This window comes from Kogia breviceps, chromosome 17, assembly GCF_026419965.1.
Source record: "Kogia breviceps isolate mKogBre1 chromosome 17, mKogBre1 haplotype 1, whole genome shotgun sequence".
Taxonomy (NCBI): Eukaryota; Metazoa; Chordata; class Mammalia; order Artiodactyla; family Physeteridae; genus Kogia; species Kogia breviceps.
The window spans coordinates 17,119,114-17,137,708 of record NC_081326.1 but is presented as its reverse complement, the minus strand read 5'-3'; the positions used below and the strand labels follow the sequence as shown (position 1 = coordinate 17,137,708).

The following is an 18,595-nucleotide window of genomic DNA, read 5'->3' as shown; positions in this document are numbered from 1 at the left end:
GGTTTCCATGAAACAGAAAGATGGACACGAATATTTCAGGTTAGAGAACAGTACACATATATATCAACAGAAGTATAAATAAAGGCCAGTAAAGAGGCTGGCCTGCTTGGAGTTGGGGGGACACTCCAGATGCCAAGACACACTCACTGAGCTGGGAGGACCACGCTGCAGCCATACATGCAAGCAGTCAGCAAGTCCTGTCGGCTCCATCTACAGAATGCTTCCAGAACCAGACCCCTCCTCATCGCCCCCACTGACCCCCCTCTGGTCCGAGTCACCATTCCTTCGCTCACCTGGATTATTGCAACAGCTTCCCAACAGGTTGCCTGCTTCCACCTTTGCCGCCTTACAGATTATTATCGACCCAGGAGTCAGACCAGGCTTTACTCATAGTAAAGGATAAAGCCGTTCCCCGACCTACATGGCCCTCACCCTCTGCCCGTTCCCTTCTATGTCATCCTCTGCTGCTTCCCCCGCACTCATTCCATCGCAGCCACACTGGCCTCCTTGCTGTCCCTCCATCACCAGCCACGTTCCCCCCTCAAGGCCGTTGTGCTTGCTCTACCCTCCAGCCCTTCCGCTGGCTGTGGGCGTGGCTCGCTCCCTCAACTATTCCTGTGCTTGCTAAATGTCACCTGCGCAGTAAGGCCTTCCTTGCCTGTCCTAATTTAAAATGCAACCCCCATCCCCATCTCTGTACTCTCTATCCCCTCCCCTGCTTTATTTTTCTCTCACAGCAGTCACCACCATTTGACATGCTGAATATTTCACTGATCGAAACTCCAGGAGGGCCGTGACTTTTGTCTTGTTGTTCACTGCCAGATGACACCCTCAGTGTCTAGAACAGGCACATGCCAGATGCTCAGTGAATATTGGTTTAATTAAATAATCCATTGATTCCTTGAGTTTCAGGACTATCCATAGCCAAAAAAAGGTTAGAGCTTAGTCTAACAACTCCAGGTGACAGGATGGTGTGTGTCCAGGGCTCTGTGGACTGACTCAGCCACATTTTCTGCCAAAGGTGGAGGATAAAACAGCCAATTCTTGCCATTTCTGTATGTTATGCGCTGAACTGTGTTCTCCTTAAATTCGTATGTTGAATGTAACTGTACCTCAGAATGTAACTGTCTTTGGAGACAGGGCCTTTAAGAGGTGATTAAGTTAAAATGAGGTCATATGGGTAGGCCCTAATCCAATACCGTTGGTGTCTTAGAAGAAGAGGAGATGTGGACATACAGGGAGTCACCAGGAGTGAGTGCATACAGAGAAAAAGCCATTTGAAGATATGGCAAGAAGACAGCCATCTGCAAGCCAAGGAGAGAGGCCTCAGAAGAAAACCAAACCAACTGACCCTTGATCTTGGATTTCCTGGCTCCAGAACTGTGAGAAATACATTTCTGCTGTTTAAGCCGCCCAGTCCGTGATGTTTTTTATGGCAGCCCTAGCAAACAGGTATACCGCGTATGCCCAGTAGCTTGGCCAAATGGGAATCATCCTCCCAGAAAGGACTGAATTGTCGTCACCAACTTCCTGACAATAATCCCTAGAGGGATCGGTGTTTCCCACCAATGACGCATTTCCATCTCAGCCAGGATGGATTCTCTAAGGCAGGGAAAGGTTGACGTGGCAGGGGCAGGGGAGAGGGGCACGGCAGCAAGCTGGGTCTCGCTTAGCTGTATATCCCCCCTGCTCTCCACGGTCCCTATATCCGTGGGGCAGCAGGAAAGGACCACAGAATTTCTCAGCATTGGAGAGAAAACAGATAAAATCCCTCCTCAAAAATCAAATCAGAAGACAAATTGAGTTCGTGTTACTAGAAGATTAAAAGCTAAATAATAATAGGAAGCGTTCTAGAAATAAACGCCGCAGGAGATACAGCACAGAGAAGGTGGCATAATCAATGCATGGAGCAGAAAAGCCAAAGGAGAGAAGGGGGCCAAGTGCACTGAAGAGGGCCTGGAACAGGGCAGTGTGAACTGACCTTGCGGGCTGGGGAAGTTTCAGGGAATTCAGCACAATCACAAACAGAAAAAAAAGCCACCAGTCTGACACTAGTCATACATTTTGGTCTTGTTCCCACATCTGGCAATTACCCTAATTCCCCAGAAGTAGCTTTATATTAATATTGGCCAGAGTGTATTTGCAGGATTGTAAACACACACTCAAAAAAATAAAACAAAATAAAACGGAAAATTGGGGGATTAAATAGGTTTCTTTATTGCAGAACTTCTCAGAACTCAAAGTACATTTGTAAATCTCCCCTAAATGATTAGACCATAAATCCTTTTTTTTCCCATGAGGATTTCAGCTAGTAAGTATTTTCGGGAGCATCTCCTTAAACCTTCCTGATATCACTAGTGGGTAGAAAAGGCCAACCAACCTATAGTGAGTAACACAATGCAAAGCACCAAACCAAAGCAGAAGTCAAGCCCCGAAGCTGTGCTTTCAGACCAGCAGATATTTGTAGAGAAAGAGGGAAAACTAAACAAGATAAAACAAAACAACAGTGATCCAACCAGTAAACAGCATTAGAGTGTAGCTGATTTTTTTTTAAGTAATCAATATTATTGTTTCTATGTGGCTCTGTGTTAAAATTTTTACCTCAAAACAATCCTTGTAAAACGGGTTCGAAAATCACTTTCACTTTACAGATAAAAAAGCTGAGGCACAGAGAGGCTGACTTTGCTCAAGGTCACACAGTAACTGACAGAATCGGCCTTACATCCAATTAGGGAGGTAATTCCAAGAGCCTTCAAAAACCACGGCCTGGGGCTTCCCTGGTGGCGCAGGGGTTGAGAGTCCGCCTGCCGATTCAGGGGACACGGGTTCGTGCCCCGGTCCTGGAAGATACCACATGCCACGGAGCAACTGGGCCCGTGAGCCATGGCCGCTGAGCCTGCGCGTCCGGAGCCTGTGCTCCGCAACGGGAGAGGCCACAACAGTGAGAGGCCCGCGTACCGCAAAAAAAAAAAAACCAAAAAACCACAGCCTGAAACACAGAGCACCTGTTACACACCCAACATAACGTTGAAAAAAAAAAAAAAATCATGGCCTGGAGCTATAATCAATTCCAAGCAGCATTTAGGACTGTTCCACCTTCTGAAGAAGACCCGGTGGAGCTGAGGCAAAATCTCAGAAGCAGATAGTTCTGCCCAAACTGGGAAGTATCTGAAACTGGGTTCAAGGTAGAGATAGCTGACCACAGGAAAGGACAGAAGCACTTGGAGGTCAAGTGCAACAGTTCAGAGACCTGTGAGGCCGGTGACGGATGGAGAAAATCCACCCAGGGCAGGAACCAGACATCACTTTTGCTGCGGGCAGCCTCCCTGGCAGCCAGAACATACGGTCACTTCCTGCATCCCGACGACAGCAGAAAAAGGTTCCTGTGAAAACTTGCCCTTGGAACAGTTGACATGAGTACCTGCTTTTGCCCTCGTACTTACCACAGTAGGAGTACCAAACACTTGTGTCAGAGGAGTTGCAGACCCAGCGTTTCTCTCCAGGTTCAGTAATTGTGGAAGAAAACAGGGTGGAAAAAAGCATAAATGGGAACATGATTCAGTATCTTCAAAACTTCAAAAATGCAAGGACAACCAGTAACTAGTCATCAGACTCTTCCTTTTTAATAAGTAGAAAAAATTTAACTTAGTCATAAGTCACATGATTTCTGAGTTCCTATCCAACTGTTTCCTCTTTTGAATATGTGTGTGTGTGTGTGTGTGTGTGTGTGTGTGTGCGTGTTTAACATCTGAGCACTTGCTGCAAGAGGAAAGGAAAATGATTCAGAATGTATTCTTTGTGAACACGTGATACAAATGAGAGCACAGAGCTTTAAAAACAAAACCAGGTATTTCCCAATCAATAGTAAAAAAACCAGCCTGTAGGTCTTCTTCAGAAGATCAAAAGACTAGCACTCTTTATCCCTCTGCATTACTATTCTCTCTCCCACAAGTTCTTTTTTTTTTTTTTGTAAACCCTAAGCACCCCCTCCTATTCCTTCTTTCTTTATTTATGGCCAGGCCACTGGGCTTGGAAGCATGGAGTCCTAACCACTAGACCGCCAGGGAATTCCCTCTCACAAGTTCTTTATACAATTCTCATGGCCAGAGAGCAGAACCTAAAGCTCTGAACTGAACAGGTTCACGCAGTGTTTCTGCTAGGCAACAGCTTCAGCCAAAGGGTAGAGCCCGGCTGGATGAGACCCCAGACACAGGACATTAGCTGTAGTTCTGCATGGTGGGTGGGGGGGGGTCTCACCAGGCTTGAGAATACACTCACTTTAGCAAACTACAGGTCCAGGGAATACCTTAAAATGGTCATTATTTTGTGTGTGGAATGTATTTCATTCCAAAACTCTCAGTTTGTTCTAGAAGAACAGCCACCCCTTTAGATGCTTTGCTACCTGGAATTCTTTAAAGGACATGGTCTGGGATTAGTAGCCAAAAAATGGCATGGAGTCGGGGTCTTAAAAACCTACAAGTTTAGAGGAAAATAATCATACCTGTAAAAGGTTTTACTAAAGAACTATACTACTTTCCCATTTTTTTAAAGGTAAAAATCCATGGGGTGGGGTGTAGTCTGGGCAAATGGGGAGTTGCTCAATGGGTATTGTTTCAGGTTGGCAACGTGAAAAAGTTCTAGAGATCTGTTGCACAGCAATGTGAATACAGTTAACACTACTGAACTGTACACTTAAAATTGGTTAAGATGGAGAATTCCCTGGAGGTCTAGCGGTTAGGACTCCATGCTTCCACTGCAGGGCACCTGGGTTTGATCCCTGGTTGGGGAACTAAGAACCCACAAGCTGCCCAGCACGGCCAAAAAAAAAAAAAAAATTTGGTTAAGATGGTAAATTTTATGTTATATGTATTTTCCACAATTTAAAAATATATTTTTTAAGTGGGGGGAAAAAAAGAGGACAAATCCATGAATGCTTCTAGTAGTCTCAAAATACCATTTGCCACTCAAAGGAACAAATACCCTAGAGAAATTACTGTTTCCAGGTCTGAGGCAGAAAAGGTTCAAGATGAGCCTAAAACATCTTATCATAGTAGACACCCAATTTGATGACAGTCCCATTGACCAACGATGGGTTTCCTATTGCTGCTGTAACAAATAACCACAAACTTAGTGCCTTAAAAACAACACAAATGGGGAATTCCCTGGCAGTCCGGTGGTTAGGACTCTGAATTTTCACTGCCAAGGGCCCAGGTTCGATCCCTGGTTGGGGAACTAAGATCCCACAAGCCATGCTATGCGGAAAACACACACACACACACGCACAATACAAATGAATTCTCTTACAGTTCTGGAGGTCAGAAGTCCGAAATCAGTTTCAATGGGCTAAAAGCAAGGAGTCAGCATACCTAGTTCTTCTGGATACTCCAGGGGAAGACTCTGTTTACTTGCCTTTTTCAGTTTGAGAACTGCAATCCTTCCATTCCTCCATCTTCAAAGTTCAGCACTGTCATCTCTGCTTCCATTGTCACATCGCCTCTCCCCTGATATCCTGCCTCCCTGTTATAAGGGCCCTGTGATTACACTGGAACCATCCGGATAATCCATGATAATCTCCCCAACTCAAGATCCACCGATAAAATCCCTTTTGCCATTTAACGTAACACTGACAGCTTCCAGACATGAACGTTCAGCCTACCTGTAAACTATTACGATCATTAATAAGATAGTAACTGCGATGAGTTGAAATACATCAAATATATTCAAATCAATCAGCTCATAATAATTTTTTTAAAGTCTAATCAGCAGATGATGATAGGAAACCAACTCTATTTTGAAAACTGATAAAGGGAAAGAATCAAGCATTTATCCTGACTTTTCTTTTTTTTTTTTTTTTTTTTTTGTGGTACGCGGGCCTCTCACTGTTGTGGCCTCTCCCGTTGCGGAGCACAGGCTCCGGATGCGCAGGCTCAGAGGCCATGGCTCACGGGCCCAGCCGCTCCGCGGCATGTGGGATCTTCCCGGACCCGGGCACGAACCCGTGTCTCCTGCATCGGCAGGCGGACTCTCAACCGCTGCGCCACCAGGGAAGCCCTATCCTGACTTTTCTATAGAAACTGAACTACTGGTAACCAAATAGCACAGAGAGGCAACTTTCCCTTGCCCCTTCTCATACTCTTTTCTCTACTTTTAGAAGTATTTCAGCTAATATATGAAAAAGGAATGATAGACAATAACCATTTTGCAACACCTAATGAATCAGTAAACTTGGGCACTGAGCATTAGTAGTTGCTAAGGTCACAGAGAGAGAGAGACAGAAAGACATTGTATACTTCTTCATGGATGAACATGGTGGTAGCCAACCTCCAAGATGGCTCCCAATAATCCTTACTTCTTGGTATGCAAATCCTTGTGTAGCCCCCTCCAACAATGTATGAGGGTGACTGTGTAACTAAGAAAATATTGCACAATGATAATGTGCAACTTCCAAAGTAGATCATAAAAGACATTTTGCCCTCTACCTTGCTCTCCTGGATCAACTGCTCTGGGGGAAACAAGTAGCTCTAAGGAGAGATCTATGTGGTAAGAAACCAAGGCCTCCTCCCAAAAGGCCAGCACCAATTTGTCAGTCATGTGAGTGAGCCACCTTGGAAGCAGTTCCTCCTGCCCCAGCCCAGCCTTCAAATGACAGGAGCACCGGCTGATATCTTGACTGCAACCCCATGAGAGAACCTGAGCCACACCCCCTCAACTAAGCCATTCCCAAATACCTGACCAACAGACACTGTGCAATATCATAGACGTTTGTTGATGTTTTAAACCTCTACGTTTTAGGGGCAATTTGTTATGCAACAATAGAAAAATAATACAAACAACATCAGCTATGAATCGGTCTTGTCCAAAATAATCAAACCTCAACCTGGTGAAGCCTCAATTTATAGCAAATACAGTAGACAGACAAACATGTTTAACTACACCTTGGGGATATAATCAGAAAATCTAGACCATGAAAACATATATAGGACAAACAACTCAGTTTCTTCAACAGATGATTTGCAAGGGGTCGGGGGGTGGGGGGTACAAAGTGAAAGAGGGAATTCCCTGGCAATCCAGTGGTCAGGATTCCGTGCTTCTGCTGCCGGGGGCCGGGTTTGATCCCTGGTTGGGGAACTAAGATCTCACATGCCATGTGGCAGGGCCTAAAGAAACAAAAACAAAGTGAAAAATATAGAAGGGCCCAGAGATTAGAAGTCTTAAAAGACACTTAGAAAATAGGTGTGAATAGTGGGAACTTTAATTAGATCTTAATCCAAACAAAATGGGGGGGGAAATTATGAAACAATTGGAAATTTGAGTAGACTGGATATTTGATAACACTGGGGTCAAGGGCAGCTTAGGTGTTATGATGGTATTGTTATTTTTTTAAGTCTTTATCTTGTAGAGTTACAAAATTAAATGTTTAAGAAAGAAATCCTATGATGTCCGGGATTTGGTCCCAAATAAAAGTAGACAGCAAGTGGTCTAGATGAAACAATGAATCTGGATGATAAGAGTCACTTTTTCTGAAAAATATCAGAATACAATTTTAACGAATGTGTCCAAGCTAAGGCTGTCATTCATACCTAATGACCGTTTTGTTACTTTTGCCTCCAAAAGCTGAAGTCTTTCAGTATGATGTAATCTACGTTGAGGAAAAGGGTTACATCTTATTGTCAAAGGGTATACCATCTGATGTAACCCAGAGGTCCAATGGGATCACCCTGTCTTTTGGGACTCAAATAAAACTGACTCAATATCCTTCCCATACGTAGAGGGAGACTCACCACCTTCCTAATCTTTCCAAGATTAACTCTGCCTGGGGAGAGGGTAGTAAAGTGGCATGGAAGGACGTGCGTATATTTCTTACCTTGGCCTGAGCTGTTCCTGTAGATTTATTTCAGCGATGAATCATTATGGTATCCTACACATGGTGATCCTTTTCTACATCTTGGTCTCACTCCAAATCATGCCCTTGAGAAGTCATCTTCTCATGTAGTCTTTTAAGCCTTTTTTCTTTTCTCTAAACAGTCTGAGGAATTATTGATACTCATAAAAATAGGATTTTCACTACACTCCACAGGTGACAAAATGGTTGCATGGATACAGGACATTTAAAGAAAGAGATAGGATGTACTAAAAACAAGTTATTTTTTTAAAAAGTTATGAGAAAACTGACCCTTGAGAGAAAACTTTGAAATGTTAACAACACTGTTTTCTTCTAATATTTATCTAACATTTGATAATGAGTACTTGATTATGGAATATTTTTACAGAAAGATATAAATCACATTAACTGCTAAGATAGCAACAGGTCCATATCTAGGTGACAGAGGACAGAAAAGCAGACAGGCGGAGGCCCAAACTGAGGACAGAGGTGGTGGCAGCTTGTTCATCTGAGAATAGAGCCCGCCCTCTACTAAGACCACAGCAGGCTGATCCTAGCAGAGGGCAGGCTCTAAGTCTCAGAAAGTTGAGCACTGTTCTACCTTAAGCTGTCTCCTATAACCTTCTCGGAGCTTCAGACCTGAATGATCTTTCCCCTAAGAACTAGTGATGTCCCTGCTGCTTCTCCATCCACCTCCCTCATACACAGGCAAGCCAGAAAGATTAGATTTATCATCGTGGCAGGTGATAGATGTTAGGCAGCTCGCTACAGACTGGGTGTTTTGTTCTTAACTGTGACTCTGGCAACTAGCCCAGGACCTGACACCCTCTAGGCACTTAATCAGTATCTACTAGTCTAAATAGCATGATTTGAGGCCCTTTGTTCCTCGCTGAAAATCCTTCACAAGAACCAACTTAACATTAGCATGGAGACTTTTATTTTATAAAAGGTACTATCCATCTATGTAGTACACAGAATTTTCCCACTGTGACAGGGTGTAACAAAGGAGAGTGCACATGGAGGGACAAATGGAACCACTGAAGATGATACTACTTAGGTCACCACTTCCCCAAGAGTTAACCACACCCTACTGGACATGGATATCTTTAACATGGGCAGCCATGCCAGAGATGATAGGCAAAAACCTGTGCTCTGAGCCAAAGGAAGCAGATTAACAGTTTCCCATAATCTGTGAATTTTTAAAGAGTTTTCAATGTGGGAAAAGGTAATATCTATATCCTTAGAAAAATCCAAACACAAAGGAAAAATAACTTTCCTATTTGCTTCTGACATCCAATCCCCAGCTGAGAGGCAATCACACTTATTATATAAAAGTAACCATGCAGGGGCTTCCCTGGTGGTGCAGTGGTTGAGAGTCCGCCTGCCGATGCAGGGGACGCGGGTTCGTGCCCCGGTCCGGGAGGATCCCACATGCCGCGGAGCGGCTGGGCCCGTGAGCCATGGTCGCTGAGCCTGCGCATCTGGAGCCTGTGCTCCGCTGCGGGACAGGCCTCAGCGGTGAAGGGCCTGCGTACCGCCAAAAAAAAAAAAAAAAAAAAAAAAGTAACCATGCATATGTCAGCATATACATGTATTTTCACACCCTTTTAACACAAATGCATGCATATGTCAGCATATACATGTATTTTCACACCCTTTTAACACAAATGATAGAGTATTGTATGTTTTGTTTTTCAAACATAACTTTTTTATTATAAAGGCACATAATTCTCTGGAAATTAAAAGTTCTGTGATACAATTTCAAATTATTCTTTTAACAGTCACTAACAAAAATCAAAAGTAAAGGCAATTATTATACACTGGAACATAAATCACATTTAAGCACAAACATGAAAACAAAAGACTCATTTCTCTTCTTTAAGCTGTTTCTTTTCACTGGCTTCTTCCACATCAAAAGTGAATGGTTTGTCATAACCCATTAGATGCTTATAGTCTTCTGGGTTTGGAAAGAGTGCTGGATTAACTAACAGTGATTTTGTTTTAGCATAAAATGTGGTAAACACATGTGTGCTATTTGGAATCTTCACGTCATTCTGGTGGAACACCGTACTCGTTTCCAAAAGCACAACATTATAAGTAATGGCTTTATAAGTGTCTGTTGTGGCCTCATGGTACAACCGAACGACATAGCCTTTTGTAAGAAAGTGAAGCAGTGTTGGAGTGATCACTGTAAAGCTTCCTATGATGCCATAAAATAAGATTTGCAAAGGCAGACTTCCAAATATAATATTATTTTGTGCAAAAATGTACGGCAGAAATGCAAGGCTGATCAGACTTGTAGAGTAAGAAAAACATTTCACACCTAAACAAGAAAAAAAATGGGAGAAGATTAACACTTTTAACTTTTATAAAAGAATCAACCTAAAAAAAAAAAAAAAAAAGAATCAACCTATCCAATTAATTCTTCCACCTTTCTCCCTACAATATCATCATCAAAACAACAAAACCAAAACACCTATATAGTGCTTATTATATTTCAGGCTCTATTTTAAGCACTTTACATATTTCATTCATGAAATCTAGAAAAAAGCCCTATGAGACTGATGTATAATTATCATCATCATCACTCCCATTTAAAAGATGAGAAAATATGAGGTACTTGCTCAATGTCACATAGCTACCAAGTAGCTGCGTTGGGATTTAAACCCAGGCAATCTGAGTCTAGGGTCCAGGCTGTTGGCCATTACAATGCACTGCCTCTCCAGCTGGGAAGTCCGCTTTAGGGTTGGCTGGCTTCTATCACAGGTCCCAATAAAAGGTTTAATAATACTCAAAAATCTTTATGAATACTATAAAAGTTAATTCAGTCAGCAGATAATCAAATAAAGCTCTCTATTAACAAGCACTTCCACAGATCTAACATAAAATGTTCAAATACGGGGCTAACTTTTTCAGGCTAAGTGCCCAGCATTAAAACAGCAAATTAAAAAAGAAACAAACAAAAAACACCACGAGTGGTTAAGAAACATATGCGAAAGGTAATCAACTTCTTTACCAAGGGAAAACATTCAAGTTAAAATAGTGAGATATTTTTACTTATCACATTAGAAAGATTAAAAAACCAGTGACTTCTGAACTGTATACTTAAAAATGGTCAAAATGGTAACTTTTACTTTATGTCTATTTTACCACAGTAAATAAATAAATAACTTAAAATGTAAATTTTCTTAGCTTGAATGTATAATTTTTATTTATTTATTTTTGCGGTACGCGGGCCTTCCACTGTTGTGGCCTCTCCCGTTGCAGAACACAGGCTCCGGAGGCGCAGGCTCAGCGGCCATGGCTCACAGGCCCAGCCGCTCCGCGGCACGTGGGATCTTCCCGGACCGGGGCACGAACCCGCGTCCCCTGCATTGGCAGGCGGACTCTCAACCACTGCGCCACCCAGGAAGCCCTGAATGTACAATTTTAACATGATCAAATACCATCTGTTTGGAAAACAGACAAGTTGAGATCCTAGAAGGGTTGATTATAAAGTTATTTTGGAAAAACAAAGGAAGCAAAAAAGGGGGGAGGGTTAGATACTAAAACATAAGATTCTATAATTAAAATAGTGTGGTACTGGCTCAGTACATAAACAGATCGATGGAAAAAAACGGGAAATCTAGACACAAACCTAACTGCATATGGAAATTTAGTATAGAACAAACATACAATCTAAAATAAGTGGTGCTGGGACAACCAGATTCAGAGAAAATTCAATCCATCCCTCATACTGTATACCAGGAAAACTCCAAATAATCCAGAGATTTAAGTGTGTAAAATAAGAGAGGTATAAGAAGAAAATACCCGTGAAGTCCTTTATAATCTGAGAATAGGAAAACTTTTCTAAGTATGACTGAAAATACAGAGGCAATCAAGGGGAAAGTTGATAAATCTGATCATCTTTTTAAAATGTACATGGACATAAATACCGTAAACAAAGAGACAAATGAGAAAAATATTTGCAGCTTATATGATAAAGGGTTAATATCCCCAATACACCAAAGGTTTCTAGTATATGAGAAAAGATCAACAACCGAATAAACAAACATGCCAGAAATATAAGCAGACGGTTCAATGAAACAAAAATGCACACGGCCTTTCAACAGATGAAATGATGCTAAGCCTCAATCATAAGAAACATTCAATTAAAACCACAGTGAAGGGTGGGAGGGAGGGAGACGCAAGAGGGAAGAGATAGGGGAACGTATGTATAACTGATTCATTTTGTTATAAAACAGAAACTAACACACCATTGTAAAGCAATTATACTCCAATAAAGATGTTAAAAAAAAATAAAAATAAAAAAATAAAACCACAGTGACATACCGTTTTCCCCCAAAACTGACAAAAACTAAAAATATGACGTCATACTCTGTTGGTGAGGCTATAACAAAGCAGACACTCTCAACAATCACTCTTGCTTGAAGGCTTAAGTATCTTGTATTAGTAATTTTAAAATAATTCCTTCCCTCCACAGGTAGATGCCATGACATTGGTACACATGGAATTCAATGGGGACCAAGTTGCCTTCTATATAAAAGCCTCCTTAGCCCTTCCAACTACCTGTTTTCCCCATTACTCTTTCACACTATAGTAGGTTGAATAGTGTCCCCTCAAAATTCACATCCATTTAGAACTTTAGAACGCGACCTTATTTGGAAATAGGGTCTTTGCAAACAATTAAAAGTTGAGATGAGATCATACTGGATTACGGTGGGCCCTACATCCAATGAGAGTATCCTTAAAAGGACAGAACAGGACAAGCAGAGACACAGAGAACGCCGTGCGAAGTAGGAGGCAGAGACTGGAGTTATGCAGCTACAAGCCAAGGAAACATAAAGGATTGCTGGGAGCCACCAGAAGCTGGAAGAGACAAGGACAAGCTCTTTCCTAGAACCTTCAGACAGCACGGAATGCCAACACCTTGATTTCAAACTTCTAGCCTTCAGAAATGTTAGAATAAATTTTTGTTGTTTTAATCCACCAAGCCTGTGGAAATGTATTGTTAGAGACCTAGGAAACTAATACATACATATACTTTATTATGCCTGGATTGAAGTAATTGCTATTTTCTAAACATATTCTCATGCCTTTGCTCATACTACTTCCGTGCCTGGGATGCCCTTCTTTCACACGTCTTCATGTTCAAATTCTACTCATCTTAAAAGGAGAATAGGGCTTCCCTGGTGGCGCAGTGGTTGAGAATCTGCTTGCCAATGCAGGGGACGCGGGTTCGAGCCCTGGTCTGGGAAGATCCCACATGCCGTGGAGCAACTAGGCCCGTGAGCCATAATTACTGAGCCTGCGCGTCTGGAGCCTGTGCTCCGCAATGGGAGAGGCTGCGATAGTGAGAGGCCTGCGCACCGCGATGAAGAGTGGCCCCCACTTGCTACAACTGGAGGAAGCCCTCGCACAGAAACGAAGACCCAACACAGCCAAATATAAATAAATAAATAAATTTAAAAAAAAAAAAAAAAAAAAAAAAAAAAAAAGGAGAATACTATGACATCCGTAATTATCTGTTGCTGAATAAACAAGAACCGTCAACTAAACGTCCCTTCAAATATCTTTAAATTAGGACCCAATTTGGTAGTTTAAATGGTACCGCTATGGGGCTTCCCTGGTGGCTCAGTGGTTGAGAGTCCGCCTGCCGAAGCAGGGGACACGGGTTCGTGCCCCGGTCCGGGAGGATCCCACATCCCACATGCCGCGGAGCGGCTGGGCCCGTGAGCCATGGCCGCTGAGCCTGCGTGTCCGGAGTCTGTGCTCCGCATCGGGAGAGGCCACAGCAGTGAGAGGCCCGCGTACCACAAAAAAAAAAAAAAGGTACCGCTATGTTAATGTCTCTCACTCAGTTTTTTACACAGAAAAAATATTAAGCCCTGATAAGTATAGTGACTTTCTATTACTATAATATTGAAGGAACTCAAACATTAAATTCTTCTACAGGTTACAGTTCTAGAACTTTGAATATCATGCCTAGCTCTGCTCTTCCACAAATATTATATCATACCCACACTAAAATTAATTCCTATTTATATTCTCTTCTCTTCAGAATTGAGTCAAGTGGGAACATGAAAAAAATTGATTAAGCCTTCCCTTCATTTGAAGGAACGGTGTGCGTATTCAGAAAGAAGGGTACCACGGGGGTCACGGTGAACACATCTCAAGGGCATCAATCTAGGGATCCCAGGCTCAATCCAGAGATGAGACACAGGCTCACTGGCCCACTCATGTTGTGACTTCTGGAGAAATTTCTACCATCCGAAACTGATTATTCCAGTAACTTCAGAACTCCACTCAATAGTGATTATCAGTCCTTATTCCCAAAATGTTTTAAAAAGCTAAAATTGTATTTTAAACATACTCTATTTTAATGTCACACATTCTTGAGAACTTACAAACTTCCAGATTAAATTTTAGACAACTGGTTAACACCAGCATGATCAAAAACACACATGCAAATGGGGCACAGAAATCTTGTGGCCAACTTGGCTATAAAGTAATCCTCCAGATATTTCAGGTTATACTTTTTTTTTAAGATTAGTAAAATGAAATACAACCTCAGGAACTTGAACAAATCACAAACCTAAGTTTTTCTGACTTTCCCTACTAAAATATTCCATATTAAATACTAAATTATGACCTAAGGAAAGAGCTTTAAACTTGTAGCTATCGAAAACACTGCCCTTTCCTTCTCCGCGATAACTCCCTACTACCTGGAAAACCCCTAAGTAAATATGTTTGCTGAAAATTCTAAGATGACCTTAAAAAAATGTGAAATTAATATATCTTTGAATTATAAAAGTATTACTGCTCATTTTAACTGCAGAATCTAAAAACATATACTGTAAATGTCTACTTACCCCAAATAACTACTCCTAAGAGGTATTTGCCCATATTTTTTTCCTCTGCATATTCAAACATTACATAAACATACACTTTTTGTTCTGTTTTATTTTGTTGCTAAACATCCCAAGAGATGACCAAAGGATGGAATCTTTAGTGCCCAGCCATAAGATCACAAAGTCATAAGAGTCTACAAAAACCTTTTTAAAATCTCCTAAAAATGCAAAGGTCTTAACCTCTAAATCTTTTATCAACAGACCACAAGAAAAAAATTATAATTTTTCCTTCTGTCTTGCAATTACGAAATGCTAAAATAATAAGTTATCATATGCTAAGAACCTTTTTTATAAGTAAAAGGGGGGAAAAAAGGAAATATCCTCACTTCTGATTACCCACCAAATACCGTTCGGGCCAGATTCCCAGTATAAATCAGCCTTCCATCTTCTGATTTTTCAAGTTGTGTATGTAAACATCGAACACATCTTTCCCAACAAACAGGTACCTATTGAAACAGAGACCATTATAATGTGAGTACATGATAAAGCTGCATTTTAGACCAACTTTTAAATTTTTTTAAGTTTATTTCGAAAAATATAATAAAGAGTAAAAGAAAACTTATCTCATGGGGTGATTTAAGGAATTCTTCCAAATAATCTACAAAGCTAAAGAAAGCAAACTGAGTAACAGAATGGCTTTCCTTAAATTCCACTCACAAGTAGACACTGAATTGGGAGTTTGAAGACCTAGGTTTGCATCTCAGCTAGAAGCATTTTAAAGTGTGACCTTAAACAAGTAAAAAGTCAGTGGAATAGTTTCTTCTACTCCACATCACTCTCGCTCAACTGTCAAAGACTTAAATGCATTAGCTTTTTTAAAAAATTAAGTTTAATTATGTAAGTAAAATACTGCAAATTCAGAAAGTTTAAAGTCCAGACTGCTTTTAATACTTCTAAAATATTTATACTATAGCTAGTATTTAAAAAATAATAATAATAACTCTTTCCCCAAGGGTATCATATTCATTCCTTGCTCCTCTCAAGGAAAATATTTACTTGAACTCCTACATCAAATTTCACAGGAACAAAAGAGTTGCCCGAACCTCTGAAAATGACTTTCACAACACACACTCTTCAAGATGTAAAAGGCATGCCTAATCCCTTTATGCTGAAATTTAATGAGATTCCAATTCCCGCGTTGGCCTTTCCTCCCAAGTTTCAACCATGTTTGCTAATCCTAATATTTTACAGGGCAGGATTAAGGAGACAATTTATTCAGATTAAAATGAAAAGGATTAACGTCTCCATCCCATTTTTCCAGGGAGCAAAGGAATTCCTAAAAATAGAGCCACCTAATAAAAAACAGAACAAACTCAAAATCAGGTTCCCCGAGTTCTTTCAGTTCGGTCTCCACGTGGTGCATCTAATTTCGCTGCAAATTAACCCTTCCGAGCTTGCGCTCAAGGACAGAAAAAAAAAAAAAAAATGAGAGTCCTCACAAGCCAGCAGGATTTGCAACCATCTCTGTAAAGTGACTGGAACCGCCCAGAAAATAAGCACTTTCCAAGGGACACTGCTGCACTTTCCAAGGGATACTGCTGGACTCGCGGGGGCTGCGAACCCCGGAAGCACCGGCCTGTTGCCCAGGCCGAGGCCGGCCACTCCTGCCAGCCCCGCAGCACGGGGCTCCTTCAGCACCATGGCCGCCGTGCAGGCCGGGAAGAAGCTATGGGAGAGCCGGGCTCCCCAGGCCCGGTGCTAGTCCCACCCCCCACCCTTACTCGGGTCCGCGAGCCCTCTGACTGCCGACCTGCGCTCGCACCCGACACGGCAGAAGCGTCGCGGCTGCCAACAGCGCCGCGCCCCCGCCGCCGCCCCGCCCCGAGGGGCCTCTGCAGGAGGCCGCCCGCCAGACGGCCACCCTAGGGCCTCGGAGCGCAGTGGCTGCCCATGGTGCCGTCCTCTTCCCACCGAGCTGCAGTCCGGCCGCCCACGGGCCCCCCAACACCAGAAGCAGCATCCCGCGCGTGACGAGAAACGGCGACTGCACTGTGGCAGCAGCAGGGCACGCCGAGGCGCAGCTCCTCACCGGACCGCGGCACAAACGAGCCGCGAAACGCCCCGCCGCCTGCAGGTCCGCGGGCCGCACTAGCCGCGTGCGCGTGCGCAGAATGGACGGCCCACCGGCAACCAGCCCAGGCACACGAGTTCCTTGTGGGCTGAGATCTGAATCCGACCTGACCCTCGCTGCCGAGACGAGCAAACGGCCATCCTGCGCGCTGCTCCCCCTCGTCGGAATCTGGCGCTCTTTATAACCGTGTGGAAGGATAGAAGGGAGAGACACGCGCGAAGGACAAAGCCTGGAAGCAGGGTTAAATCTTTCATTCTCGTTGGCATCATTTTCTGTGCCCAAAAAACCATTTTCTCTGCGGAAAATGTTTCTAACCTGTTGGCACAGAGCAATAATACAGTGCACGTTTGAACAAAAATGAATAGTAATTTAATCCAACCAACAGGTTGGCAGAAAATGAGTGGAACTCGTTCATATAATGTTCATACTTGTCAAATTTGTCTTCGGAAATCACTCTCATCCGTTTACACGATTGTTCATTATTTGTTAAAGAGATCTTGAGCGCCTCGCAAACTGCCAGGACTAAGTTGGAAGCAGAGGATACAAAGATACTGAATAAAATTGGAAATCTACAATGCTTACATAGTGAGGGAAACACCTAAAAATAAGCTAAAATATAATGCTGTAATATAATTGAAATATACCAATTTACAAAATGCTGCAGAGCCTCTGAATGTCCAAAGGCTTCAGGTTCAGCTGAGCATTAAGGGATGAGCATCCAACTAGTAAAGGACGCTTTTGTTTGCTATTTCAGAACCATGTTTTTCACTCAATATGGCACTGGTGGGCTTCCCTGGTGGCGCAGTGGTTGAGAGTCTGCCTGCCAATGCAGGGGACACGAGTTCGAGCCCTGGTCCAGGAAGATCCTACATGCCTCCAAGCAACTAAGCCCGTGCGCCACAACTACTGAGCCTGTGCTCCAGAGCTCGTGAGCCACAACTACTGAGCCCGCGTGCCACAACTACTGAAGCCTGCATGCCTAGAGCCTGTGCTCTGCAACAAGAGGAGCCACCACAGTGAGCAAGAACCCCACGCACCGCAACCAAGAGTAGTTTAAAATAATTTTAAAAATTTAAAAATAAAAAAATATATATATGTTATTGGCATAGGAAAGGAACAAACTAATAGTTGAAAATAGTATCACCTTTGCAACTCCATATCCTGTCTACTTTTTTCTGGGTATCCAGCAGGATAAAATTATACTATTTCTTTATGGATAACTTCACTTTCTTTCTTTCATTTGTTCTTTGAAGTATAGTTGATTTACAATGTTGTGCTAATTTCTGCACATTATATATTATAGCAAAGTGACTCAGTTACACACATATATACGTTCTTTTGTCATATTCTTTTCCATTATGGTTTATCCCAAGAGATTGGGTATAGTTCCCTGCTATACAGTAGGACGTTGTTGTTTATCCATTCTAAATGTAATAGCTTGCATCTACTAACCCCAAATTCCCAGTCCATCCCTCCCCCACCCTCTGCCCCTTGGCAACCACACCTGTTCTCTGTGAGTCTGTTTCTGTTTTGTAGATAGGTTCATTTGTGCCATATTTTAGATTGCACATATAAGTGATATCATGTCTTTTTCTGACTCATTCGCTTAGTATGATAATCTCTAGTTGCATCCATGTTGCCACAAATAGCATTATTTCGTTCTTTTTTATGGCTGAGTAATATTTCACTGTGTGTGTGTGTGTGTGTGTGTGTCTGTGTGTGTGTGTGTGT

The 18,595-nt window shown here is 42.4% G+C and overlaps 2 protein-coding genes across 3 annotated transcripts in view; both read right to left on the bottom strand.

Moving 5' to 3' along the window:
* Window positions 1-5,682, bottom strand: part of LY96 (lymphocyte antigen 96) — a 29,994-nt gene extending 24,312 nt beyond the window's left edge. For both annotated transcript variants that reach the window (XM_059042963.2, XM_059042965.2), the window contains exon 1: window positions 3,444-5,682. In XM_059042963.2, coding sequence (XP_058898946.1) covers window positions 3,444-3,555 — 112 coding nt within the window. In that variant the 5' untranslated portion in view covers window positions 3,556-5,682. The remainder of the gene's footprint in view (window positions 1-3,443) is intronic.
* A 3,873-nt stretch (window positions 5,683-9,555) lies between these two features.
* TMEM70 (transmembrane protein 70) lies at window positions 9,556-16,921 on the bottom strand. Its single transcript, XM_059042955.2, has 3 exons — window positions 16,544-16,921; window positions 15,134-15,239; window positions 9,556-10,205 (listed from the first exon to the last, which is right to left on the bottom strand). The coding sequence occupies exons 1-3, from the start codon at window positions 16,751-16,753 to the stop codon at window positions 9,748-9,750; spliced, it is 774 nt and encodes a 257-aa protein (XP_058898938.1). The 5' UTR covers window positions 16,754-16,921; the 3' UTR covers window positions 9,556-9,747.
* Between the last annotated feature and the right edge of the window lie 1,674 nt (window positions 16,922-18,595).

Bases quoted from the DNA above. Each gene is read 5' to 3' on its own strand.
- TMEM70 (XM_059042955.2), bottom strand. From the start codon at position 16,753: ATGCTGCTTCTGGTGTTGGGGGGCCCGTGGGCGGCCGGACTGCAGCTC. The intron at 15,240-16,543 runs GTCGGCAGTCAG...CTGTTTCAATAG, and splicing joins CGTGTCGGGTGCGAGCGCAG to GTACCTGTTTGTTGGGAAAG. The intron at 10,206-15,133 runs GTGGGTAATCAG...TTTCTTGTTTAG, and splicing joins TCTGGCCCGAACGGTATTTG to GTGTGAAATGTTTTTCTTAC.